Source organism: Pocillopora damicornis, chromosome 1 (assembly GCF_964200805.1).
Source record: "Pocillopora damicornis chromosome 1, jaPocDami1.2, whole genome shotgun sequence".
Classification (NCBI taxonomy): Eukaryota; Metazoa; Cnidaria; class Anthozoa; order Scleractinia; family Pocilloporidae; genus Pocillopora; species Pocillopora damicornis.
Genome location: NC_142670.1, coordinates 19,651,616 through 19,679,115, shown reverse-complemented (window position 1 = coordinate 19,679,115; position 27,500 = coordinate 19,651,616). Strand labels below are relative to the sequence as shown.

The window sequence follows — 27,500 nt, the reverse complement described above, 5'->3', positions numbered from 1 at the left end:
GAAAAAGAAAAAAAACCGTAAGTGAATAACACGTTTTTATCTAGTGGTGATTCCAATCAACTGTCTTCTTTCTATCTGTTTTCATAGCCAAAATTTGCACTGTTAATGTTCGTGGTTTCGGAAATGCTGCAAAGCAAGATTTAATCTTTGATTACGCGCGCTCTGGTAAATACGATTTTGTTTGTGTACAAGAAACTTTAGCGGCTCGCCCCGCAGCGATTAATTTACTCAGAAAATCATGGTCAGGCCCAAGCTTTTGGTCTCCCGCCCTAGGAAAGCAAGGTGGAGTTTGCATACTTGTTTCTAAAGATTCTCCTTTCAAAATCGAACAGTGGAAAAAAGACAGTTCTGGAAGACTGGTTAGTCTTTTGATTAGCCTAGGTAAACTTCGCTTTAATTTGGTGAATATTTACGCGCCTACAAATGTTACTGAGAGAAAGCTTTTCTATGATGAGATACACGATTTTTTCTTTCCAAGCACCCAGAAAATTGTTGCCGGTGATTTTAATTCTATTGAGTCATCTCTAGATAAATTTGGAGGATCTGAAAATTCCTTTTCGACCACACTGCGAGATTTTCGCGTTCTCCACGATTTGATTGACATTTGGCGAAAAGCACATGGTCGCTCAACTTTTTGTACCTGGTTTAATTCGACTAAAACTATCGGTTCCCGTTTAGATAAATTTTTTATTTCTTCGGAATTGACTAACCCCACGGTTTCTTGTGAAATTTTTCCGTGTTGTTTCTCAGATCATGATTCTGTTGTGCTGACTCTCAATTTAGATAATTTTGTTTCTCACGGACCTGGCGTCTGGCGGCTAAATTTAGAACTCCTCGAAAACTCTACCTTTTGTGAAATTATTGATTCCCTCTTGCAAAATTGCTTTTCGATACGAGATCATTACTCTTCCCTTCATGAGTGGTGGGATTTTGTTAAAGAATCTATCCGCCACACAGCGATTCAATTCAGCAGACGAAAACATCGTGACTTAAACCGTGAAAAGATTTCTCTCACTAATCGATTAATTCAAGCTAAACATGCCTTGCTCGCGGGCGAAACAGACTCTCAACAACGAGTGGAACATTTTGAAAACGAACTGAAAACGCTTAAACATTTACAATTAGAATCGGTTAAAGTTAGAAGCCGAGCGCAGTGGATAGAAGAGGGTGAAAAACCTACCAAATTTTTTTTTAATCTCGAGACCTCACGCGCCAAGCGAAATTCTGTCAACAGTGTTTACGATCTGAGCGGAAGCGAAGTCACCACTCAAAAGGACATCGCCGACGCTCATGCCGCTTTTTACGCTAAATTGTACACTCGAGAACCCGTAGATGGACGAATCCAAAGTTTATTTCTGTCAAAGGTCGAGAAAAAATTGTCTAAAGAAGAATCTGATACCTGCGAAGGTTTGTTGACTTTGTCTGAAATTAACACCGCTTCAAAACAACTCAATACAGGGAAAACCCCTGGCTCTGACGGACTACCGATCGAGTTTTATCGTCGTTTCTTTCCCGTTCTAGGCCCGATTCTCGTAGACTTATTCAATTTTAGCTTTCAACAAGGCTTCTTTTCCCCTTCTATGAAAGAAAGTGTTACTCGTTTGATTTTTAAGAAAGGTGATCCGAAAGATTTGAAGAATTGGCGCCCGATTTCACTGCTCAATGTTGACTACAAATTATGCTCTAAAGCTCTCACAAACCGGCTTGCAAAAATTTTACCCTTAGTGATAAATGAAGATCAATCCTGCTCTGTCCCAGGTAGAACTATTTTTGATACTCTCTCCCTGCTGAGAGATACTTTGGATCATGTCAACATTACAAATGAACCTGGAATTCTTGTGAGCCTTGATCAAGAGAAAGCCTTTGACCGAGTGGATCGCTCCTTCCTATCTCGGGTCCTTGAACAGCTTGGTTTAGGCCCTTTTTTTCAAAAATGGATCTCTACTCTTTACAGCGATGCGTCAATGAAAATAATCGTCAATGGTTATCTTACTGACAGAATTTCTCTTGAGCGTGGAGTCAGGCAGGGAGACCCTATGTCCCCCCTCCTTTATGTTTTATGTGCTGAGGTTCTCGCTTGTAATATCCGTGCAGATACTTCCATTAAGGGCTTTCTAATTCCGGGCTCGAAAGGCCAGCTTTTTAAGATTAGACAATACGCTGATGACTCTTCGTGTTTTGTCAAAGATGTGTTTTCTTTGACTCGGTTATTGTCACTCTTGCAGCAATATGCATTAGGTACAGGAGCTAAATTGAATCTAGCCAAAACTGAAGCCATGTGGCTCGGAGCCTGGCGCTCGTGCCCTGATACCCCTTATGGTTTGACTTGGGTCAACAAAACTAAAATCCTTGGTGTCTGGTTTACAAATGGCAATCTGTCGGCTGACCAAGACAATTGGCAACCAAAGTTAAATAAGTTAGAACAGAACTTGAACCTCTGGAAATCTCGCTCCCTCTCTCTGATAGGGAAAACCCTCATTGTCAATGTCTTAGGGGCTAGTAAATTTTATTACTTAGCCAAATTGTTACCCATCCCTGAGTGGGTCTTCACCCGCTTCCGATCTCTGATTTTCCACTTCATCTGGGGATCCAAGATTGAAACTGTATCCCGTCAAACCCTCTCAGCACCAGCTGCTGAGGGAGGCTTAGGAATAGTAGAATTACCCTCTAAATGTGTCTCTTTACAACTTTCGTATGTTACAGCTAGCCTAAATAATCCAGACACCAAATCTTATTATTTTCTTAAGTATTTCATTGGTACTCAGGTAGCCAAACTCCGACCGGAGTGGGCATGCCTTCGTGATAATTCTGGCCCCAGGGCAAGTACTTTAACTGATTTTTATAGAAAGATCTTAACTTTACTGTCTGAATTAACAACAGCAGTTCAGAGAGACCCTACTTTTGACTTTAGTTCACGTATGATTTATTATAAGTTCTTGGAGAAAACAGTGTCCCCTCCCATTCTACCATACTTTTGGCAGTCAGTCACAGGCCCTAGTTTTGATCTAGCTCTCCACTGGACTAAGGTCAGACATCCTAGTTGTGAGAATTTTAAAAATGATCTAGCCTGGCTCATTACCCTTAGAAGGGTTAAAGTCAGAGAATCTCTTCGCTCTTGGGGATACATAGCTTCCCCAAATTGTGCATATTGTAACAGACGGGAAACAATTGAACACTGTTTTCTCCATTGTAAAAGAGTCAGGGGGGTATGGACACACTTCATACCCACCCTCACTGCACTGTTAGGTAAAGCATTTGTCCCTAATATCAAGTTTGCTTTCTTTTACTTATGGCCGAACACTGATGACACTGCGAACCGCATAGCTATTTATTTAATTAAGACTATTATTTACAGTATTTGGATCTTTAGAAACAAAAGTACTTTTCATAATGGCACCGAATCCCCCCGGGCCATTATTCGATATATCACCCAGACCCTGTCTGTTAAGTTACACCTTGAGTACCATAGACTGACCCACCAGCAATTTGTCACTCTTTGGAAACACCCAGCCTTTTGTGATTTTATTAACTCTGAAATGGTTTTTCCCTTTGTTCAAAATGCTAAATGATCTCAGACGAGCTCTGAAAAACAAAACAAAACGATGATGATGATGCATGCTCTCCCATGGAAATTGGATAATGACCACTCTCACACGAAAATTGAAACACAAAACAGAAATAGAAATTTAACAGATCGAAAGTCAACTTCTCCATAACTCACAACAGGAAACTTTTAAAAGGAAGGTTAGCTCCAGTCAAGACCAAAAGTCAACACTTAAATATTATTCGCAACAGGATTATCACCCCTTTCTCTTAGCTTAAACGAAATGCTTAGTATCTAGACCCTGTCTAGATAATACACACGTCATTTAAGACACCATATAATGTCACCTATATCGTTTGAAAGCAAAAGCATTGATGTAAAGAATATGTAATGTAAAAGAAACAAAGTAAGTAACGTAAACTGATGTGAACAATCGTGATCCTGAATAAAAAATTTAAAGAAAAAAAAAATCTGTTCTTATCAGCTTAATATCTGATACGCTGCTCATTGAGCAGCTCATATATTAAACTGATTTTTGGAACTGGGCTGTGGAAAAGAGGCTTGCCTCGTCCCAGCCACGGGTTGCCTCGGTATAGCACTACCTCCGAGTGCGGCCCACTTCCCTCTGGGGAAGACACATTCAATCCAAAACAAAGTCAACGGTATAGCATTCTTTTATGTTTACAGGAGCCCCGCCCGCCCTTAGAGGGGGAAGAGGTGAAAGAGGGATGATAATTCAGACAACAGACAATGGCAGGAACGGCCGCTGGCCTACGTTTTCTGAAGCGCGCAAAGCACTACCACAAGGACCTAGGGGTAAGTGGATTTTTTCACCGAGGGCAGACGCTGAAAAAGCATACTTACCTGACGCGGGAGGTACTGTGATCAAGGAGGCAGTCCTCTCAAGGCGAGGCCCTTTCATTGCACTTCGACTGGGTTGACCCTTGCGATTACCCCAAATGTGGGTAACTCGAGCGTATAATTTCTGGTAGTGGGGACCTGCGTTCGCGCTCGTCCCCGAAAAAGTCATCCAAACTATGTCTATATGGCCCTCTTACTGACTATCGAGGGTATTTTTGCTTTTGCAGTGGACCGGTAGACTTGCAAAGAAAGCAAAGGACGCACAACTGGCCAAGGTGTTGGCACGTTTGGAGGGGTAGAAGTGCATTGGAGAGACTGGAGGAAGGAAACAAGGTGAGTTTCGGGGCGGTGCGTAACTTTGCTGGCTGTTTTTGTTCAAGGCCTGTCTGCTCTATTGTGTGTAAAGTCCTGTTCGTTTGTATTTGCAGGTTGTGCGTGCCGTGCCGTGCTGTGCTATGCGCGCGAAGGGAAAGGAAATGAAAGGAAACCAACCGGCCGATCGATCGACCGACCGACCGAGCGAGCGAGCATAGAAGGGCATTCGACTTGGACCGTGAGTACACTTTGAACCTTTTGAGCGGTTTTATTGTCACTGGAGCCGCTTTTAGAAATGCTATTGCTATCGTTAGTGTATCCTTTGTGCGAGCAAGCGAGTGAACGAATGAACGAGGGAAGGAAACAAACTAGCAGAGTAGTAAAAGTATCGAACCTTTTTCCCGATTCGTTTGCAGTCTGAATCCAACCATTGTCGACTTTCAGTGCCGTTTTTCGCGCGCCTCCTCTTGGAAGTGTGCGAGTGTTTTGCCACGTGACGATGGCTTAAAACTGCGTCTCAGAAGTGTGCGTTTTTTTCCTATTCATTTTTTCGTTCGTTATTTCGAATGATTTGATATCACAGAAGTAGAATTTGACATCATAAACTGTTCATCTCGCGCGTGCTCACTCGCTCGCGCGCGCTCTGTAAGAAAAGTCGATCGCACTAGAGTTTTCGCCATTAGCTGGCCGATTTTTGACAAAAAGGTGTTTTCCCCCCCTCGTTTTTTGCTTTGATTTTGTTCCTCACTCACCTACGGCTCTCTATGTGAAATTGTGATGTATGGAGAGCTATTTATTGGGATAAAACGTTTAGAGATGTTCGCAAGACAAAAAATGAAGCCTACAACACGGGGTATTCCCAGGCGGTCACCCATCCAAGTACTAACCCCGCCCGACAGGGCTTAACTTCGGTGATCGGACGAGAACCGGTGCTTTCCCTGTGGTATGGTCGTAGACGAGGAAATGGGGTCGAAATTGTGCTTGTTATCGGCCAGGTTCAGGCTGTAAAGCGGCCACATCCCTGAGTGTAGGCGAATTTGAAATTCTAAAGCCCTAGTTTCGTTACTCTAACCCTAAGAAATTGATACTCTAACCCTAAGAAATTGTTACCCTAACCCTAAGAAATGGTTACCCTAACCCCGAAGTCGTTACCTAACCCTAATGTATTTTCCTCAACCCAGTTAACACATTGAGGAGCATCGATTTGAAGCACTATTCCCTAGGGAGGGGAGGGAGGGGTCCCTAGAGACATAACGTGTCCTAAAAACCTATGATACAATGTTTTAGCTCCGTAGGTGCGTGTATCTGGCTTTAAAATCTTACAGTTAGGAGATACCAAACGGGTCAGCCTCTGGGACCGTCTGCGGGACTCGCAAGGGCTTGTGGGGGCGACCTGCTACTATCCACCATAAACCGTGGGAAGGATCCCTCGACCACCCCCCTCACCCAGGGCATGCTTCGGCATCGCTTCTCGGCCTTTTGGCTAAGATCAAGTGTAGTATCTGTTCTTATCATTTTTCGTATTTTCGGTTGAGCTTCGGGCGGGTCCGGAAACCCTCGGGTTTTCGGGAAAGATATTTAAGTGAATGGCCGAGGCCAGCGCCCACTCGTTGGGAAGTGATGATGTGAGTGAAACATGTGAGAGTTCTGATTTTTTTTCACGGCCTTGGGCCGACCATGTTCCTGTTATTGACGAAGTGAGTTCCGATAATCCTGTTGCGAATCCTGACGTGAGTTATGCTGAGGCCACCAGACCTGCCCAGCCCGTTAATGATGTTAAAGTTTCTGTTTCAACCGATAACGACGTCCCCGATCGACCGTGTACTGCATTTGTAAATCCACGTGCTCGCCTTCCTGCGAATGTTTTCATCGACGCTCTGAATTCTGCGAAAATTGATCCTCAAAGCATTTCCTGTATACAACGACAGACCAATGGTGAAGTGGTTCTGACCTTCCGAAGTGCTGAACATCGCGAAAGTTTTCTCCGACTTAACACCCTTGAGATTCAAGGTCAGCCTTTCGCCCTGCAAGACATCGATCGTCCTTTAACCTATATCCAGATCTTCGACGCTCCATATGAAATGCCTGATTCAGCAATTATCCACCGACTCTCTAAGTATTGTGACGTCTTACATCACCGGCGAGGATATTTTAAATTACCTGGCTTTGAAAACGTGCAAGATGGAGTTCGACATTACCGCGTACGACTCAAGAACCCGATACCCAATTTCATCCGGTTTGGAAAAATATTAATCAACGTTCGATACGACCAGCAACCCCGTACATGTCGCCACTGTCATCTCAGAGGTCATTTCGCCAATTCCTGCCACGAAATAGCTTGTTATAACTGCGAACAAACAGGCCACCAAGCAGCCACGTGCCCGAATGCGATTCTCTGCAGCATCTGTAAACAATCCGACCACCGCGCTAAATTCTGTCCTTTCTCCTGGTCCCGTAAACCTATTCCGACCGTATTTGACGAACCAGCTTCTCAACTCGACGAAACCGACGAAATCCCTCCCGACACTGAAGAAACTCCTCCCGAAACTGAAGAAACAACTCCTGAGAACGACGAGCCCTGCGACTCCGACCACCAGATGAATGACGACTTTCCTACTGAGACCGAAGACACTCCAGACGACGACGCTTCACCAGCACAAACTTCTACCGACGAAAATATGATACAACACGACCCTGAAACCCTTTCCTCGATTGCTGACCCAGACGAACATTTTTTCTCCTCCGATGAAACGACCGCAATGACCGATACCCCAGAACTGTTCTCTATTCCAAGCACACCGCCCAACACTAAACGAAGACCTGCGAAAATACAACCCCAAGATATTCCACTGCGAAAAGCGACTCAACCGACACTAGTAACTGGTAAAAAATCAATCTCTGAGGTCTCTGAAGGCTCCACAGGCGAGCCCAGAGCCAAAAAATTGAACACAGGACATTCACGCTCTCCGAAAAAGAAAAAAAACCGTAAGTGAATAACACGTTTTTATCTAGTGGTGATTCCAATCAACTGTCTTCTTTCTATCTGTTTTCATAGCCAAAATTTGCACTGTTAATGTTCGTGGTTTCGGAAATGCTGCAAAGCAAGATTTAATCTTTGATTACGCGCGCTCTGGTAAATACGATTTTGTTTGTGTACAAGAAACTTTAGCGGCTCGCCCCGCAGCGATTAATTTACTCAGAAAATCATGGTCAGGCCCAAGCTTTTGGTCTCCCGCCCTAGGAAAGCAAGGTGGAGTTTGCATACTTGTTTCTAAAGATTCTCCTTTCAAAATCGAACAGTGGAAAAAAGACAGTTCTGGAAGACTGGTTAGTCTTTTGATTAGCCTAGGTAAACTTCGCTTTAATTTGGTGAATATTTACGCGCCTACAAATGTTACTGAGAGAAAGCTTTTCTATGATGAGATACACGATTTTTTCTTTCCAAGCACCCAGAAAATTGTTGCCGGTGATTTTAATTCTATTGAGTCATCTCTAGATAAATTTGGAGGATCTGAAAATTCCTTTTCGACCACACTGCGAGATTTTCGCGTTCTCCACGATTTGATTGACATTTGGCGAAAAGCACATGGTCGCTCAACTTTTTGTACCTGGTTTAATTCGACTAAAACTATCGGTTCCCGTTTAGATAAATTTTTTATTTCTTCGGAATTGACTAACCCCACGGTTTCTTGTGAAATTTTTCCGTGTTGTTTCTCAGATCATGATTCTGTTGTGCTGACTCTCAATTTAGATAATTTTGTTTCTCACGGACCTGGCGTCTGGCGGCTAAATTTAGAACTCCTCGAAAACTCTACCTTTTGTGAAATTATTGATTCCCTCTTGCAAAATTGCTTTTCGATACGAGATCATTACTCTTCCCTTCATGAGTGGTGGGATTTTGTTAAAGAATCTATCCGCCACACAGCGATTCAATTCAGCAGACGAAAACATCGTGACTTAAACCGTGAAAAGATTTCTCTCACTAATCGATTAATTCAAGCTAAACATGCCTTGCTCGCGGGCGAAACAGACTCTCAACAACGAGTGGAACATTTTGAAAACGAACTGAAAACGCTTAAACATTTACAATTAGAATCGGTTAAAGTTAGAAGCCGAGCGCAGTGGATAGAAGAGGGTGAAAAACCTACCAAATTTTTTTTTAATCTCGAGACCTCACGCGCCAAGCGAAATTCTGTCAACAGTGTTTACGATCTGAGCGGAAGCGAAGTCACCACTCAAAAGGACATCGCCGACGCTCATGCCGCTTTTTACGCTAAATTGTACACTCGAGAACCCGTAGATGGACGAATCCAAAGTTTATTTCTGTCAAAGGTCGAGAAAAAATTGTCTAAAGAAGAATCTGATACCTGCGAAGGTTTGTTGACTTTGTCTGAAATTAACACCGCTTCAAAACAACTCAATACAGGGAAAACCCCTGGCTCTGACGGACTACCGATCGAGTTTTATCGTCGTTTCTTTCCCGTTCTAGGCCCGATTCTCGTAGACTTATTCAATTTTAGCTTTCAACAAGGCTTCTTTTCCCCTTCTATGAAAGAAAGTGTTACTCGTTTGATTTTTAAGAAAGGTGATCCGAAAGATTTGAAGAATTGGCGCCCGATTTCACTGCTCAATGTTGACTACAAATTATGCTCTAAAGCTCTCACAAACCGGCTTGCAAAAATTTTACCCTTAGTGATAAATGAAGATCAATCCTGCTCTGTCCCAGGTAGAACTATTTTTGATACTCTCTCCCTGCTGAGAGATACTTTGGATCATGTCAACATTACAAATGAACCTGGAATTCTTGTGAGCCTTGATCAAGAGAAAGCCTTTGACCGAGTGGATCGCTCCTTCCTATCTCGGGTCCTTGAACAGCTTGGTTTAGGCCCTTTTTTTCAAAAATGGATCTCTACTCTTTACAGCGATGCGTCAATGAAAATAATCGTCAATGGTTATCTTACTGACAGAATTTCTCTTGAGCGTGGAGTCAGGCAGGGAGACCCTATGTCCCCCCTCCTTTATGTTTTATGTGCTGAGGTTCTCGCTTGTAATATCCGTGCAGATACTTCCATTAAGGGCTTTCTAATTCCGGGCTCGAAAGGCCAGCTTTTTAAGATTAGACAATACGCTGATGACTCTTCGTGTTTTGTCAAAGATGTGTTTTCTTTGACTCGGTTATTGTCACTCTTGCAGCAATATGCATTAGGTACAGGAGCTAAATTGAATCTAGCCAAAACTGAAGCCATGTGGCTCGGAGCCTGGCGCTCGTGCCCTGATACCCCTTATGGTTTGACTTGGGTCAACAAAACTAAAATCCTTGGTGTCTGGTTTACAAATGGCAATCTGTCGGCTGACCAAGACAATTGGCAACCAAAGTTAAATAAGTTAGAACAGAACTTGAACCTCTGGAAATCTCGCTCCCTCTCTCTGATAGGGAAAACCCTCATTGTCAATGTCTTAGGGGCTAGTAAATTTTATTACTTAGCCAAATTGTTACCCATCCCTGAGTGGGTCTTCACCCGCTTCCGATCTCTGATTTTCCACTTCATCTGGGGATCCAAGATTGAAACTGTATCCCGTCAAACCCTCTCAGCACCAGCTGCTGAGGGAGGCTTAGGAATAGTAGAATTACCCTCTAAATGTGTCTCTTTACAACTTTCGTATGTTACAGCTAGCCTAAATAATCCAGACACCAAATCTTATTATTTTCTTAAGTATTTCATTGGTACTCAGGTAGCCAAACTCCGACCGGAGTGGGCATGCCTTCGTGATAATTCTGGCCCCAGGGCAAGTACTTTAACTGATTTTTATAGAAAGATCTTAACTTTACTGTCTGAATTAACAACAGCAGTTCAGAGAGACCCTACTTTTGACTTTAGTTCACGTATGATTTATTATAAGTTCTTGGAGAAAACAGTGTCCCCTCCCATTCTACCATACTTTTGGCAGTCAGTCACAGGCCCTAGTTTTGATCTAGCTCTCCACTGGACTAAGGTCAGACATCCTAGTTGTGAGAATTTTAAAAATGATCTAGCCTGGCTCATTACCCTTAGAAGGGTTAAAGTCAGAGAATCTCTTCGCTCTTGGGGATACATAGCTTCCCCAAATTGTGCATATTGTAACAGACGGGAAACAATTGAACACTGTTTTCTCCATTGTAAAAGAGTCAGGGGGGTATGGACACACTTCATACCCACCCTCACTGCACTGTTAGGTAAAGCATTTGTCCCTAATATCAAGTTTGCTTTCTTTTACTTATGGCCGAACACTGATGACACTGCGAACCGCATAGCTATTTATTTAATTAAGACTATTATTTACAGTATTTGGATCTTTAGAAACAAAAGTACTTTTCATAATGGCACCGAATCCCCCCGGGCCATTATTCGATATATCACCCAGACCCTGTCTGTTAAGTTACACCTTGAGTACCATAGACTGACCCACCAGCAATTTGTCACTCTTTGGAAACACCCAGCCTTTTGTGATTTTATTAACTCTGAAATGGTTTTTCCCTTTGTTCAAAATGCTAAATGATCTCAGACGAGCTCTGAAAAACAAAACAAAACGATGATGATGATGCATGCTCTCCCATGGAAATTGGATAATGACCACTCTCACACGAAAATTGAAACACAAAACAGAAATAGAAATTTAACAGATCGAAAGTCAACTTCTCCATAACTCACAACAGGAAACTTTTAAAAGGAAGGTTAGCTCCAGTCAAGACCAAAAGTCAACACTTAAATATTATTCGCAACAGGATTATCACCCCTTTCTCTTAGCTTAAACGAAATGCTTAGTATCTAGACCCTGTCTAGATAATACACACGTCATTTAAGACACCATATAATGTCACCTATATCGTTTGAAAGCAAAAGCATTGATGTAAAGAATATGTAATGTAAAAGAAACAAAGTAAGTAACGTAAACTGATGTGAACAATCGTGATCCTGAATAAAAAATTTAAAGAAAAAAAAAATCTGTTCTTATCAGCTTAATATCTGATACGCTGCTCATTGAGCAGCTCATATATTAAACTGATTTTTGGAACTGGGCTGTGGAAAAGAGGCTTGCCTCGTCCCAGCCACGGGTTGCCTCGGTATAGCACTACCTCCGAGTGCGGCCCACTTCCCTCTGGGGAAGACACATTCAATCCAAAACAAAGTCAACGGTATAGCATTCTTTTATGTTTACAGGAGCCCCGCCCGCCCTTAGAGGGGGAAGAGGTGAAAGAGGGATGATAATTCAGACAACAGACAATGGCAGGAACGGCCGCTGGCCTACGTTTTCTGAAGCGCGCAAAGCACTACCACAAGGACCTAGGGGTAAGTGGATTTTTTCACCGAGGGCAGACGCTGAAAAAGCATACTTACCTGACGCGGGAGGTACTGTGATCAAGGAGGCAGTCCTCTCAAGGCGAGGCCCTTTCATTGCACTTCGACTGGGTTGACCCTTGCGATTACCCCAAATGTGGGTAACTCGAGCGTATAATTTCTGGTAGTGGGGACCTGCGTTCGCGCTCGTCCCCGAAAAAGTCATCCAAACTATGTCTATATGGCCCTCTTACTGACTATCGAGGGTATTTTTGCTTTTGCAGTGGACCGGTAGACTTGCAAAGAAAGCAAAGGACGCACAACTGGCCAAGGTGTTGGCACGTTTGGAGGGGTAGAAGTGCATTGGAGAGACTGGAGGAAGGAAACAAGGTGAGTTTCGGGGCGGTGCGTAACTTTGCTGGCTGTTTTTGTTCAAGGCCTGTCTGCTCTATTGTGTGTAAAGTCCTGTTCGTTTGTATTTGCAGGTTGTGCGTGCCGTGCCGTGCTGTGCTATGCGCGCGAAGGGAAAGGAAATGAAAGGAAACCAACCGGCCGATCGATCGACCGACCGACCGAGCGAGCGAGCATAGAAGGGCATTCGACTTGGACCGTGAGTACACTTTGAACCTTTTGAGCGGTTTTATTGTCACTGGAGCCGCTTTTAGAAATGCTATTGCTATCGTTAGTGTATCCTTTGTGCGAGCAAGCGAGTGAACGAATGAACGAGGGAAGGAAACAAACTAGCAGAGTAGTAAAAGTATCGAACCTTTTTCCCGATTCGTTTGCAGTCTGAATCCAACCATTGTCGACTTTCAGTGCCGTTTTTCGCGCGCCTCCTCTTGGAAGTGTGCGAGTGTTTTGCCACGTGACGATGGCTTAAAACTGCGTCTCAGAAGTGTGCGTTTTTTTCCTATTCATTTTTTCGTTCGTTATTTCGAATGATTTGATATCACAGAAGTAGAATTTGACATCATAAACTGTTCATCTCGCGCGTGCTCACTCGCTCGCGCGCGCTCTGTAAGAAAAGTCGATCGCACTAGAGTTTTCGCCATTAGCTGGCCGATTTTTGACAAAAAGGTGTTTTCCCCCCCTCGTTTTTTGCTTTGATTTTGTTCCTCACTCACCTACGGCTCTCTATGTGAAATTGTGATGTATGGAGAGCTATTTATTGGGATAAAACGTTTAGAGATGTTCGCAAGACAAAAAATGAAGCCTACAACACGGGGTATTCCCAGGCGGTCACCCATCCAAGTACTAACCCCGCCCGACAGGGCTTAACTTCGGTGATCGGACGAGAACCGGTGCTTTCCCTGTGGTATGGTCGTAGACGAGGAAATGGGGTCGAAATTGTGCTTGTTATCGGCCAGGTTCAGGCTGTAAAGCGGCCACATCCCTGAGTGTAGGCGAATTTGAAATTCTAAAGCCCTAGTTTCGTTACTCTAACCCTAAGAAATTGATACTCTAACCCTAAGAAATTGTTACCCTAACCCTAAGAAATGGTTACCCTAACCCCGAAGTCGTTACCTAACCCTAATGTATTTTCCTCAACCCAGTTAACACATTGAGGAGCATCGATTTGAAGCACTATTCCCTAGGGAGGGGAGGGAGGGGTCCCTAGAGACATAACGTGTCCTAAAAACCTATGATACAATGTTTTAGCTCCGTAGGTGCGTGTATCTGGCTTTAAAATCTTACAGTTAGGAGATACCAAACGGGTCAGCCTCTGGGACCGTCTGCGGGACTCGCAAGGGCTTGTGGGGGCGACCTGCTACTATCCACCATAAACCGTGGGAAGGATCCCTCGACCACCCCCCTCACCCAGGGCATGCTTCGGCATCGCTTCTCGGCCTTTTGGCTAAGATCAAGTGTAGTATCTGTTCTTATCATTTTTCGTATTTTCGGTTGAGCTTCGGGCGGGTCCGGAAACCCTCGGGTTTTCGGGAAAGATATTTAAGTGAATGGCCGAGGCCAGCGCCCACTCGTTGGGAAGTGATGATGTGAGTGAAACATGTGAGAGTTCTGATTTTTTTTCACGGCCTTGGGCCGACCATGTTCCTGTTATTGACGAAGTGAGTTCCGATAATCCTGTTGCGAATCCTGACGTGAGTTATGCTGAGGCCACCAGACCTGCCCAGCCCGTTAATGATGTTAAAGTTTCTGTTTCAACCGATAACGACGTCCCCGATCGACCGTGTACTGCATTTGTAAATCCACGTGCTCGCCTTCCTGCGAATGTTTTCATCGACGCTCTGAATTCTGCGAAAATTGATCCTCAAAGCATTTCCTGTATACAACGACAGACCAATGGTGAAGTGGTTCTGACCTTCCGAAGTGCTGAACATCGCGAAAGTTTTCTCCGACTTAACACCCTTGAGATTCAAGGTCAGCCTTTCGCCCTGCAAGACATCGATCGTCCTTTAACCTATATCCAGATCTTCGACGCTCCATATGAAATGCCTGATTCAGCAATTATCCACCGACTCTCTAAGTATTGTGACGTCTTACATCACCGGCGAGGATATTTTAAATTACCTGGCTTTGAAAACGTGCAAGATGGAGTTCGACATTACCGCGTACGACTCAAGAACCCGATACCCAATTTCATCCGGTTTGGAAAAATATTAATCAACGTTCGATACGACCAGCAACCCCGTACATGTCGCCACTGTCATCTCAGAGGTCATTTCGCCAATTCCTGCCACGAAATAGCTTGTTATAACTGCGAACAAACAGGCCACCAAGCAGCCACGTGCCCGAATGCGATTCTCTGCAGCATCTGTAAACAATCCGACCACCGCGCTAAATTCTGTCCTTTCTCCTGGTCCCGTAAACCTATTCCGACCGTATTTGACGAACCAGCTTCTCAACTCGACGAAACCGACGAAATCCCTCCCGACACTGAAGAAACTCCTCCCGAAACTGAAGAAACAACTCCTGAGAACGACGAGCCCTGCGACTCCGACCACCAGATGAATGACGACTTTCCTACTGAGACCGAAGACACTCCAGACGACGACGCTTCACCAGCACAAACTTCTACCGACGAAAATATGATACAACACGACCCTGAAACCCTTTCCTCGATTGCTGACCCAGACGAACATTTTTTCTCCTCCGATGAAACGACCGCAATGACCGATACCCCAGAACTGTTCTCTATTCCAAGCACACCGCCCAACACTAAACGAAGACCTGCGAAAATACAACCCCAAGATATTCCACTGCGAAAAGCGACTCAACCGACACTAGTAACTGGTAAAAAATCAATCTCTGAGGTCTCTGAAGGCTCCACAGGCGAGCCCAGAGCCAAAAAATTGAACACAGGACATTCACGCTCTCCGAAAAAGAAAAAAAACCGTAAGTGAATAACACGTTTTTATCTAGTGGTGATTCCAATCAACTGTCTTCTTTCTATCTGTTTTCATAGCCAAAATTTGCACTGTTAATGTTCGTGGTTTCGGAAATGCTGCAAAGCAAGATTTAATCTTTGATTACGCGCGCTCTGGTAAATACGATTTTGTTTGTGTACAAGAAACTTTAGCGGCTCGCCCCGCAGCGATTAATTTACTCAGAAAATCATGGTCAGGCCCAAGCTTTTGGTCTCCCGCCCTAGGAAAGCAAGGTGGAGTTTGCATACTTGTTTCTAAAGATTCTCCTTTCAAAATCGAACAGTGGAAAAAAGACAGTTCTGGAAGACTGGTTAGTCTTTTGATTAGCCTAGGTAAACTTCGCTTTAATTTGGTGAATATTTACGCGCCTACAAATGTTACTGAGAGAAAGCTTTTCTATGATGAGATACACGATTTTTTCTTTCCAAGCACCCAGAAAATTGTTGCCGGTGATTTTAATTCTATTGAGTCATCTCTAGATAAATTTGGAGGATCTGAAAATTCCTTTTCGACCACACTGCGAGATTTTCGCGTTCTCCACGATTTGATTGACATTTGGCGAAAAGCACATGGTCGCTCAACTTTTTGTACCTGGTTTAATTCGACTAAAACTATCGGTTCCCGTTTAGATAAATTTTTTATTTCTTCGGAATTGACTAACCCCACGGTTTCTTGTGAAATTTTTCCGTGTTGTTTCTCAGATCATGATTCTGTTGTGCTGACTCTCAATTTAGATAATTTTGTTTCTCACGGACCTGGCGTCTGGCGGCTAAATTTAGAACTCCTCGAAAACTCTACCTTTTGTGAAATTATTGATTCCCTCTTGCAAAATTGCTTTTCGATACGAGATCATTACTCTTCCCTTCATGAGTGGTGGGATTTTGTTAAAGAATCTATCCGCCACACAGCGATTCAATTCAGCAGACGAAAACATCGTGACTTAAACCGTGAAAAGATTTCTCTCACTAATCGATTAATTCAAGCTAAACATGCCTTGCTCGCGGGCGAAACAGACTCTCAACAACGAGTGGAACATTTTGAAAACGAACTGAAAACGCTTAAACATTTACAATTAGAATCGGTTAAAGTTAGAAGCCGAGCGCAGTGGATAGAAGAGGGTGAAAAACCTACCAAATTTTTTTTTAATCTCGAGACCTCACGCGCCAAGCGAAATTCTGTCAACAGTGTTTACGATCTGAGCGGAAGCGAAGTCACCACTCAAAAGGACATCGCCGACGCTCATGCCGCTTTTTACGCTAAATTGTACACTCGAGAACCCGTAGATGGACGAATCCAAAGTTTATTTCTGTCAAAGGTCGAGAAAAAATTGTCTAAAGAAGAATCTGATACCTGCGAAGGTTTGTTGACTTTGTCTGAAATTAACACCGCTTCAAAACAACTCAATACAGGGAAAACCCCTGGCTCTGACGGACTACCGATCGAGTTTTATCGTCGTTTCTTTCCCGTTCTAGGCCCGATTCTCGTAGACTTATTCAATTTTAGCTTTCAACAAGGCTTCTTTTCCCCTTCTATGAAAGAAAGTGTTACTCGTTTGATTTTTAAGAAAGGTGATCCGAAAGATTTGAAGAATTGGCGCCCGATTTCACTGCTCAATGTTGACTACAAATTATGCTCTAAAGCTCTCACAAACCGGCTTGCAAAAATTTTACCCTTAGTGATAAATGAAGATCAATCCTGCTCTGTCCCAGGTAGAACTATTTTTGATACTCTCTCCCTGCTGAGAGATACTTTGGATCATGTCAACATTACAAATGAACCTGGAATTCTTGTGAGCCTTGATCAAGAGAAAGCCTTTGACCGAGTGGATCGCTCCTTCCTATCTCGGGTCCTTGAACAGCTTGGTTTAGGCCCTTTTTTTCAAAAATGGATCTCTACTCTTTACAGCGATGCGTCAATGAAAATAATCGTCAATGGTTATCTTACTGACAGAATTTCTCTTGAGCGTGGAGTCAGGCAGGGAGACCCTATGTCCCCCCTCCTTTATGTTTTATGTGCTGAGGTTCTCGCTTGTAATATCCGTGCAGATACTTCCATTAAGGGCTTTCTAATTCCGGGCTCGAAAGGCCAGCTTTTTAAGATTAGACAATACGCTGATGACTCTTCGTGTTTTGTCAAAGATGTGTTTTCTTTGACTCGGTTATTGTCACTCTTGCAGCAATATGCATTAGGTACAGGAGCTAAATTGAATCTAGCCAAAACTGAAGCCATGTGGCTCGGAGCCTGGCGCTCGTGCCCTGATACCCCTTATGGTTTGACTTGGGTCAACAAAACTAAAATCCTTGGTGTCTGGTTTACAAATGGCAATCTGTCGGCTGACCAAGACAATTGGCAACCAAAGTTAAATAAGTTAGAACAGAACTTGAACCTCTGGAAATCTCGCTCCCTCTCTCTGATAGGGAAAACCCTCATTGTCAATGTCTTAGGGGCTAGTAAATTTTATTACTTAGCCAAATTGTTACCCATCCCTGAGTGGGTCTTCACCCGCTTCCGATCTCTGATTTTCCACTTCATCTGGGGATCCAAGATTGAAACTGTATCCCGTCAAACCCTCTCAGCACCAGCTGCTGAGGGAGGCTTAGGAATAGTAGAATTACCCTCTAAATGTGTCTCTTTACAACTTTCGTATGTTACAGCTAGCCTAAATAATCCAGACACCAAATCTTATTATTTTCTTAAGTATTTCATTGGTACTCAGGTAGCCAAACTCCGACCGGAGTGGGCATGCCTTCGTGATAATTCTGGCCCCAGGGCAAGTACTTTAACTGATTTTTATAGAAAGATCTTAACTTTACTGTCTGAATTAACAACAGCAGTTCAGAGAGACCCTACTTTTGACTTTAGTTCACGTATGATTTATTATAAGTTCTTGGAGAAAACAGTGTCCCCTCCCATTCTACCATACTTTTGGCAGTCAGTCACAGGCCCTAGTTTTGATCTAGCTCTCCACTGGACTAAGGTCAGACATCCTAGTTGTGAGAATTTTAAAAATGATCTAGCCTGGCTCATTACCCTTAGAAGGGTTAAAGTCAGAGAATCTCTTCGCTCTTGGGGATACATAGCTTCCCCAAATTGTGCATATTGTAACAGACGGGAAACAATTGAACACTGTTTTCTCCATTGTAAAAGAGTCAGGGGGGTATGGACACACTTCATACCCACCCTCACTGCACTGTTAGGTAAAGCATTTGTCCCTAATATCAAGTTTGCTTTCTTTTACTTATGGCCGAACACTGATGACACTGCGAACCGCATAGCTATTTATTTAATTAAGACTATTATTTACAGTATTTGGATCTTTAGAAACAAAAGTACTTTTCATAATGGCACCGAATCCCCCCGGGCCATTATTCGATATATCACCCAGACCCTGTCTGTTAAGTTACACCTTGAGTACCATAGACTGACCCACCAGCAATTTGTCACTCTTTGGAAACACCCAGCCTTTTGTGATTTTATTAACTCTGAAATGGTTTTTCCCTTTGTTCAAAATGCTAAATGATCTCAGACGAGCTCTGAAAAACAAAACAAAACGATGATGATGATGCATGCTCTCCCATGGAAATTGGATAATGACCACTCTCACACGAAAATTGAAACACAAAACAGAAATAGAAATTTAACAGATCGAAAGTCAACTTCTCCATAACTCACAACAGGAAACTTTTAAAAGGAAGGTTAGCTCCAGTCAAGACCAAAAGTCAACACTTAAATATTATTCGCAACAGGATTATCACCCCTTTCTCTTAGCTTAAACGAAATGCTTAGTATCTAGACCCTGTCTAGATAATACACACGTCATTTAAGACACCATATAATGTCACCTATATCGTTTGAAAGCAAAAGCATTGATGTAAAGAATATGTAATGTAAAAGAAACAAAGTAAGTAACGTAAACTGATGTGAACAATCGTGATCCTGAATAAAAAATTTAAAGAAAAAAAAAATCTGTTCTTATCAGCTTAATATCTGATACGCTGCTCATTGAGCAGCTCATATATTAAACTGATTTTTGGAACTGGGCTGTGGAAAAGAGGCTTGCCTCGTCCCAGCCACGGGTTGCCTCGGTATAGCACTACCTCCGAGTGCGGCCCACTTCCCTCTGGGGAAGACACATTCAATCCAAAACAAAGTCAACGGTATAGCATTCTTTTATGTTTACAGGAGCCCCGCCCGCCCTTAGAGGGGGAAGAGGTGAAAGAGGGATGATAATTCAGACAACAGACAATGGCAGGAACGGCCGCTGGCCTACGTTTTCTGAAGCGCGCAAAGCACTACCACAAGGACCTAGGGGTAAGTGGATTTTTTCACCGAGGGCAGACGCTGAAAAAGCATACTTACCTGACGCGGGAGGTACTGTGATCAAGGAGGCAGTCCTCTCAAGGCGAGGCCCTTTCATTGCACTTCGACTGGGTTGACCCTTGCGATTACCCCAAATGTGGGTAACTCGAGCGTATAATTTCTGGTAGTGGGGACCTGCGTTCGCGCTCGTCCCCGAAAAAGTCATCCAAACTATGTCTATATGGCCCTCTTACTGACTATCGAGGGTATTTTTGCTTTTGCAGTGGACCGGTAGACTTGCAAAGAAAGCAAAGGACGCACAACTGGCCAAGGTGTTGGCACGTTTGGAGGGGTAGAAGTGCATTGGAGAGACTGGAGGAAGGAAACAAGGTGAGTTTCGGGGCGGTGCGTAACTTTGCTGGCTGTTTTTGTTCAAGGCCTGTCTGCTCTATTGTGTGTAAAGTCCTGTTCGTTTGTATTTGCAGGTTGTGCGTGCCGTGCCGTGCTGTGCTATGCGCGCGAAGGGAAAGGAAATGAAAGGAAACCAACCGGCCGATCGATCGACCGACCGACCGAGCGAGCGAGCATAGAAGGGCATTCGACTTGGACCGTGAGTACACTTTGAACCTTTTGAGCGGTTTTATTGTCACTGGAGCCGCTTTTAGAAATGCTATTGCTATCGTTAGTGTATCCTTTGTGCGAGCAAGCGAGTGAACGAATGAACGAGGGAAGGAAACAAACTAGCAGAGTAGTAAAAGTATCGAACCTTTTTCCCGATTCGTTTGCAGTCTGAATCCAACCATTGTCGACTTTCAGTGCCGTTTTTCGCGCGCCTCCTCTTGGAAGTGTGCGAGTGTTTTGCCACGTGACGATGGCTTAAAACTGCGTCTCAGAAGTGTGCGTTTTTTTCCTATTCATTTTTTCGTTCGTTATTTCGAATGATTTGATATCACAGAAGTAGAATTTGACATCATAAACTGTTCATCTCGCGCGTGCTCACTCGCTCGCGCGCGCTCTGTAAGAAAAGTCGATCGCACTAGAGTTTTCGCCATTAGCTGGCCGATTTTTGACAAAAAGGTGTTTTCCCCCCCTCGTTTTTTGCTTTGATTTTGTTCCTCACTCACCTACGGCTCTCTATGTGAAATTGTGATGTATGGAGAGCTATTTATTGGGATAAAACGTTTAGAGATGTTCGCAAGACAAAAAATGAAGCCTACAACACGGGGTATTCCCAGGCGGTCACCCATCCAAGTACTAACCCCGCCCGACAGGGCTTAACTTCGGTGATCGGACGAGAACCGGTGCTTTCCCTGTGGTATGGTCGTAGACGAGGAAATGGGGTCGAAATTGTGCTTGTTATCGGCCAGGTTCAGGCTGTAAAGCGGCCACATCCCTGAGTGTAGGCGAATTTGAAATTCTAAAGCCCTAGTTTCGTTACTCTAACCCTAAGAAATTGATACTCTAACCCTAAGAAATTGTTACCCTAACCCTAAGAAATGGTTACCCTAACCCCGAAGTCGTTACCTAACCCTAATGTATTTTCCTCAACCCAGTTAACACATTGAGGAGCATCGATTTGAAGCACTATTCCCTAGGGAGGGGAGGGAGGGGTCCCTAGAGACATAACGTGTCCTAAAAACCTATGATACAATGTTTTAGCTCCGTAGGTGCGTGTATCTGGCTTTAAAATCTTACAGTTAGGAGATACCAAACGGGTCAGCCTCTGGGACCGTCTGCGGGACTCGCAAGGGCTTGTGGGGGCGACCTGCTACTATCCACCATAAACCGTGGGAAGGATCCCTCGACCACCCCCCTCACCCAGGGCATGCTTCGGCATCGCTTCTCGGCCTTTTGGCTAAGATCAAGTGTAGTATCTGTTCTTATCATTTTTCGTATTTTCGGTTGAGTTTCGGGCGGGTCCGGAAACCCTCGGGTTTTCGGGAAAGATATTTAAGTGAATGGCCGAGGCCAGCGCCCACTCGTTGGGAAGTGATGATGTGAGTGAAACATGTGAGAGTTCTGATTTTTTTTCACGGCCTTGGGCCGACCATGTTCCTGTTATTGACGAAGTGAGTTCCGATAATCCTGTTGCGAATCCTGACGTGAGTTATGCTGAGGCCACAAGACCTGCCCAGCCCGTTAATGATGTTAAAGTTTCTGTTTCAACCGATAACGACGTCCCCGATCGACCGTGTACTGCATTTGTAAATCCACGTGCTCGCCTTCCTGCGAATGTTTTCATCGACGCTCTGAATTCTGCGAAAATTGATCCTCAAAGCATTTCCTGTATACAACGACAGACCAATGGTGAAGTGGTTCTGACCTTCCGAAGTGCTGAACATCGCGAAAGTTTTCTCCGACTTAACACCCTTGAGATTCAAGGTCAGCCTTTCGCCCTGCAAGACATCGATCGTCCTTTAACCTATATCCAGATCTTCGACGCTCCATATGAAATGCCTGATTCAGCAATTATCCACCGACTCTCTAAGTATTGTGACGTCTTACATCACCGGCGAGGATATTTTAAATTACCTGGCTTTGAAAACGTGCAAGATGGAGTTCGACATTACCGCGTACGACTCAAGAACCCGATACCCAATTTCATCCGGTTTGGAAAAATATTGATCAACGTTCGATACGACCAGCAACCCCGTACATGTCGCCACTGTCATCTCAGAGGTCATTTCGCCAATTCCTGCCACGAAATAGCTTGTTATAACTGCGAACAAACAGGCCACCAAGCAGCCACGTGCCCGAATGCGATTCTCTGCAGCATCTGTAAACAATCCGACCACCGCGCTAAATTCTGTCCTTTCTCCTGGTCCCGTAAACCTATTCCGACCGTATTTGACGAACCAGCTTCTCAACTCGACGAAACCGACGAAATCCCTCCCGACACTGAAGAAACTCCTCCCGAAACTGAAGAAACAACTCCTGAGAACGACGAGCCCTGCGACTCCGACCACCAGATGAATGACGACTTTCCTACTGAGACCGAAGACACTCCAGACGACGACGCTTCACCAGCACAAACTTCTACCGACGAAAATATGATACAACACGACCCTGAAACCCTTTCCTCGATTGCTGACCCAGACGAACATTTTTTCTCCTCCGATGAAACGACCGCAATGACCGATACCCCAGAACTGTTCTCTATCCCAAGCACACCGCCCAACACTAAACGAAGACCTGCGAAAATACAACCCCAAGATATTCCACTGCGAAAAGCGACTCAACCGACACTAGTAACTGGTAAAAAATCAATCTCTGAGGTCTCTGAAGGCTCCACAGGCGAGCCCAGAGCCAAAAAATTGAACACAGGACATTCACGCTCTCCGAAAAAGAAAAAAAACCGTAAGTGAATAACACGTTTTTATCTAGTGGTGATTCCAATCAACTGTCTTCTTTCTATCTGTTTTCATAGCCAAAATTTGCACTGTTAATGTTCGTGGTTTCGGAAATGCTGCAAAGCAAGATTTAATCTTTGATTACGCGCGCTCTGGTAAATACGATTTTGTTTGTGTACAAGAAACTTTAGCGGCTCGCCCCGCAGCGATTAATTTACTCAGAAAATCATGGTCAGGCCCAAGCTTTTGGTCTCCCGCCCTAGGAAAGCAAGGTGGAGTTTGCATACTTGTTTCTAAAGATTCTCCTTTCAAAATCGAACAGTGGAAAAAAGACAGTTCTGGAAGACTGGTTAGTCTTTTGATTAGCCTAGGTAAACTTCGCTTTAATTTGGTGAATATTTACGCGCCTACAAATGTTACTGAGAGAAAGCTTTTCTATGATGAGATACACGATTTTTTCTTTCCAAGCACCCAGAAAATTGTTGCCGGTGATTTTAATTCTATTGAGTCATCTCTAGATAAATTTGGAGGATCTGAAAATTCCTTTTCGACCACACTGCGAGATTTTCGCGTTCTCCACGATTTGATTGACATTTGGCGAAAAGCACATGGTCGCTCAACTTTTTGTACCTGGTTTAATTCGACTAAAACTATCGGTTCCCGTTTAGATAAATTTTTTATTTCTTCGGAATTGACTAACCCCACGGTTTCTTGTGAAATTTTTCCGTGTTGTTTCTCAGATCATGATTCTGTTGTGCTGACTCTCAATTTAGATAATTTTGTTTCTCACGGACCTGGCGTCTGGCGGCTAAATTTAGAACTCCTCGAAAACTCTACCTTTTGTGAAATTATTGATTCCCTCTTGCAAAATTGCTTTTCGATACGAGATCATTACTCTTCCCTTCATGAGTGGTGGGATTTTGTTAAAGAATCTATCCGCCACACAGCGATTCAATTCAGCAGACGAAAACATCGTGACTTAAACCGTGAAAAGATTTCTCTCACTAATCGATTAATTCAAGCTAAACATGCCTTGCTCGCGGGCGAAACAGACTCTCAACAACGAGTGGAACATTTTGAAAACGAACTGAAAACGCTTAAACATTTACAATTAGAATCGGTTAAAGTTAGAAGCCGAGCGCAGTGGATAGAAGAGGGTGAAAAACCTACCAAATTCTTTTTTAATCTCGAGACCTCACGCGCCAAGCGAAATTCTGTCAACAGTGTTTACGATCTGAGCGGAAGCGAAGTCACCACTCAAAAGGACATCGCCGACGCTCATGCCGCTTTTTACGCTAAATTGTACACTCGAGAACCCGTAGATGGACGAATCCAAAGTTTATTTCTGTCAAAGGTCGAGAAAAAATTGTCTAAAGAAGAATCTGATACCTGCGAAGGTTTGTTGACTTTGTCTGAAATTAACACCGCTTCAAAACAACTCAATACAGGGAAAACCCCTGGCTCTGACGGACTACCGATCGAGTTTTATCGTCGTTTCTTTCCCGTTCTAGGCCCGATTCTCGTAGACTTATTCAATTTTAGCTTTCAACAAGGCTTCTTTTCCCCTTCTATGAAAGAAAGTGTTACTCGTTTGATTTTTAAGAAAGGTGATCCGAAAGATTTGAAGAATTGGCGCCCGATTTCACTGCTCAATGTTGACTACAAATTATGCTCTAAAGCTCTCACAAACCGGCTTGCAAAAATTTTACCCTTAGTGATAAATGAAGATCAATCCTGCTCTGTCCCAGGTAGAACTATTTTTGATACTCTCTCCCTGCTGAGAGATACTTTGGATCATGTCAACATTACAAATGAACCTGGAATTCTTGTGAGCCTTGATCAAGAGAAAGCCTTTGACCGAGTGGATCGCTCCTTCCTATCTCGGGTCCTTGAACAGCTTGGTTTAGGCCCTTTTTTTCAAAAATGGATCTCTACTCTTTACAGCGATGCGTCAATGAAAATAATCGTCAATGGTTATCTTACTGACAGAATTTCTCTTGAGCGTGGAGTCAGGCAGGGAGACCCTATGTCCCCCCTCCTTTATGTTTTATGTGCTGAGGTTCTCGCTTGTAATATCCGTGCAGATACTTCCATTAAGGGCTTTCTAATTCCGGGCTCGAAAGGCCAGCTTTTTAAGATTAGACAATACGCTGATGACTCTTCGTGTTTTGTCAAAGATGTGTTTTCTTTGACTCGTTTATTGTCACTCTTGCAGCAATATGCATTAGGTACAGGAGCTAAATTGAATCTAGCCAAAACTGAAGCCATGTGGCTCGGAGCCTGGCGCTCGTGCCCTGATACCCCTTATGGTTTGACTTGGGTCAACAAAACTAAAATCCTTGGTGTCTGGTTTACAAATGGCAATCTGTCGGCTGACCAAGACAATTGGCAACCAAAGTTAAATAAGTTAGAACAGAACTTGAACCTCTGGAAATCTCGCTCCCTCTCTCTGATAGGGAAAACCCTCATTGTCAATGTCTTAGGGGCTAGTAAATTTTATTACTTAGCCAAATTGTTACCCATCCCTGAGTGGGTCTTCACCCGCTTCCGATCTCTGATTTTCCACTTCATCTGGGGATCCAAGATTGAAACTGTATCCCGTCAAACCCTCTCAGCACCAGCTGCTGAGGGAGGCTTAGGAATAGTAGAATTACCCTCTAAATGTGTCTCTTTACAACTTTCGTATGTTACAGCTAGCCTAAATAATCCAGACACCAAATCTTATTATTTTCTTAAGTATTTCATTGGTACTCAGGTAGCCAAACTCCGACCGGAGTGGGCATGCCTTCGTGATAATTCTGGCCCCAGGGCAAGTACTTTAACTGATTTTTATAGAAAGATCTTAACTTTACTGTCTGAATTAACAACAGCAGTTCAGAGAGACCCTACTTTTGACTTTAGTTCACGTATGATTTATTATAAGTTCTTGGAGAAAACAGTGTCCCCTCCCATTCTACCATACTTTTGGCAGTCAGTCACAGGCCCTAGTTTTGATCTAGCTCTCCACTGGACTAAGGTCAGACATCCTAGTTGTGAGAATTTTAAAAATGATCTAGCCTGGCTCATTACCCTTAGAAGGGTTAAAGTCAGAGAATCTCTTCGCTCTTGGGGATACATAGCTTCCCCAAATTGTGCATATTGTAACAGACGGGAAACAATTGAACACTGTTTTCTCCATTGTAAAAGAGTCAGGGGGGTATGGACACACTTCATACCCACCCTCACTGCACTGTTAGGTAAAGCATTTGTCCCTAATATCAAGTTTGCTTTCTTTTACTTATGGCCGAACACTGATGACACTGCGAACCGCATAGCTATTTATTTAATTAAGACTATTATTTACAGTATTTGGATCTTTAGAAACAAAAGTACTTTTCATAATGGCACCGAATCCCCCCGGGCCATTATTCGATATATCACCCAGACCCTGTCTGTTAAGTTACACCTTGAGTACCATAGACTGACCCACCAGCAATTTGTCACTCTTTGGAAACACCCAGCCTTTTGTGATTTTATTAACTCTAAAATGGTTTTTCCCTTTGTTCAAAATGCTAAATGATCTCAGACGAGCTCTGAAAAACAAAACAAAACGATGATGATGATGCATGCTCTCCCATGGAAATTGGATAATGACCACTCTCACACGAAAATTGAAACACAAAACAGAAATAGAAATTTAACAGATCGAAAGTCAACTTCTCCATAACTCACAACAGGAAACTTTTAAAAGGAAGGTTAGCTCCAGTCAAGACCAAAAGTCAACACTTAAATATTATTCGCAACAGGATTATCACCCCTTTCTCTTAGCTTAAACGAAATGCTTAGTATCTAGACCCTGTCTAGATAATACACACGTCATTTAAGACACCATATAATGTCACCTATATCGTTTGAAAGCAAAAGCATTGATGTAAAGAATATGTAATGTAAAAGAAACAAAGTAAGTAACGTAAACTGATGTGAACAATCGTGATCCTGAATAAAAAATTTAAAGAAAAAAAAAAAATCTGTTCTTATCAGCTTAATATCTGATACGCTGCTCATTGAGCAGCTCATATATTAAACTGATTTTTGGAACTGGGCTGTGGAAAAGAGGCTTGCCTCGTCCCAGCCACGGGTTGCCTCGGTATAGCACTACCTCCGAGTGCGGCCCACTTCCCTCTGGGGAAGACACATTCAATCCAAAACAAAGTCAACGGTATAGCATTCTTTTATGTTTACAGGAGCCCCGCCCGCCCTTAGAGGGGGAAGAGGTGAAAGAGGGATGATAATTCAGACAACAGACAATGGCAGGAACGGCCGCTGGCCTACGTTTTCTGAAGCGCGCAAAGCACTACCACAAGGACCTAGGGGTAAGTGGATTTTTTCACCGAGGGCAGACGCTGAAAAAGCATACTTACCTGACGCGGGAGGTACTGTGATCAAG

General features: G+C 43.5%; 1 protein-coding gene, 7 non-coding genes and 6 pseudogenes across 15 annotated transcripts in view; 11 read left to right on the top strand and 3 right to left on the bottom strand.

Moving 5' to 3' along the window:
• The window catches only part of LOC149052567 (uncharacterized), a 46,508-nt gene extending 19,062 nt beyond the window's left edge, over positions 1–27,446 (top strand). For 4 of the 8 annotated variants that reach the window (XM_089203995.1, XM_089204023.1, XM_089204011.1 and 1 more), the window contains 10 exons: positions 4,232–4,360; positions 4,633–4,738; positions 4,834–4,958; positions 11,920–12,048; positions 12,321–12,426; positions 12,522–12,646; positions 19,608–19,736; positions 20,009–20,114; positions 20,210–20,334; positions 21,384–23,250. In XM_089203995.1, the coding sequence (XP_089060121.1) occupies positions 21,683–23,089 (1,407 nt within the window). In that variant the 5' untranslated portion in view covers positions 4,232–4,360; positions 4,633–4,738; positions 4,834–4,958; ... (5 more) ...; positions 20,210–20,334; positions 21,384–21,682 and the 3' untranslated portion in view covers positions 23,090–23,250. Of the gene's footprint in view, positions 1–4,231; positions 4,361–4,632; positions 4,739–4,833; positions 4,959–11,919; positions 12,049–12,320; positions 12,427–12,521; positions 12,647–13,695; positions 13,917–19,607; positions 19,737–20,008; positions 20,115–20,209; positions 20,335–21,383; positions 23,251–27,297 lie in introns of those variants that run through there. The other 4 variants (XR_016185893.1, XM_089204005.1, XM_089204015.1 and 1 more) reach the window with 4 other exon arrangements.
• On the top strand, positions 3,993–4,168 carry LOC149052580 (U2 spliceosomal RNA; annotated as a pseudogene).
• Positions 4,401–4,564, top strand: LOC149052579 (U1 spliceosomal RNA). The gene has a single exon (XR_016182138.1). It is a non-coding gene; the product is annotated as a U1 spliceosomal RNA (small nuclear RNA).
• On the bottom strand, positions 5,559–5,677 carry LOC149052578 (5S ribosomal RNA). The gene has a single exon (XR_016182119.1). It is a non-coding gene; the product is annotated as a 5S ribosomal RNA (ribosomal RNA).
• LOC149052577 (U2 spliceosomal RNA) lies at positions 6,184–6,279 on the top strand (annotated as a pseudogene).
• On the top strand, positions 11,681–11,856 carry LOC149052576 (U2 spliceosomal RNA; annotated as a pseudogene).
• On the top strand, positions 12,089–12,252 carry LOC149052575 (U1 spliceosomal RNA). The gene has a single exon (XR_016182128.1). It is a non-coding gene; the product is annotated as a U1 spliceosomal RNA (small nuclear RNA).
• On the bottom strand, positions 13,247–13,365 carry LOC149052574 (5S ribosomal RNA). Its single transcript, XR_016182117.1, has one exon. It is a non-coding gene; the product is annotated as a 5S ribosomal RNA (ribosomal RNA).
• Positions 13,872–13,967, top strand: LOC149052573 (U2 spliceosomal RNA; annotated as a pseudogene).
• LOC149052572 (U2 spliceosomal RNA) lies at positions 19,369–19,544 on the top strand (annotated as a pseudogene).
• Positions 19,777–19,940, top strand: LOC149052571 (U1 spliceosomal RNA). Its single transcript, XR_016182109.1, has one exon. It is a non-coding gene; the product is annotated as a U1 spliceosomal RNA (small nuclear RNA).
• LOC149052570 (5S ribosomal RNA) lies at positions 20,935–21,053 on the bottom strand. Its single transcript, XR_016182115.1, has one exon. It is a non-coding gene; the product is annotated as a 5S ribosomal RNA (ribosomal RNA).
• On the top strand, positions 21,560–21,699 carry LOC149052569 (U2 spliceosomal RNA; annotated as a pseudogene).
• LOC149052568 (U2 spliceosomal RNA) lies at positions 27,056–27,234 on the top strand. Its single transcript, XR_016182135.1, has one exon. It is a non-coding gene; the product is annotated as a U2 spliceosomal RNA (small nuclear RNA).
• Positions 27,447–27,500: the final 54 nt, after the last annotated feature.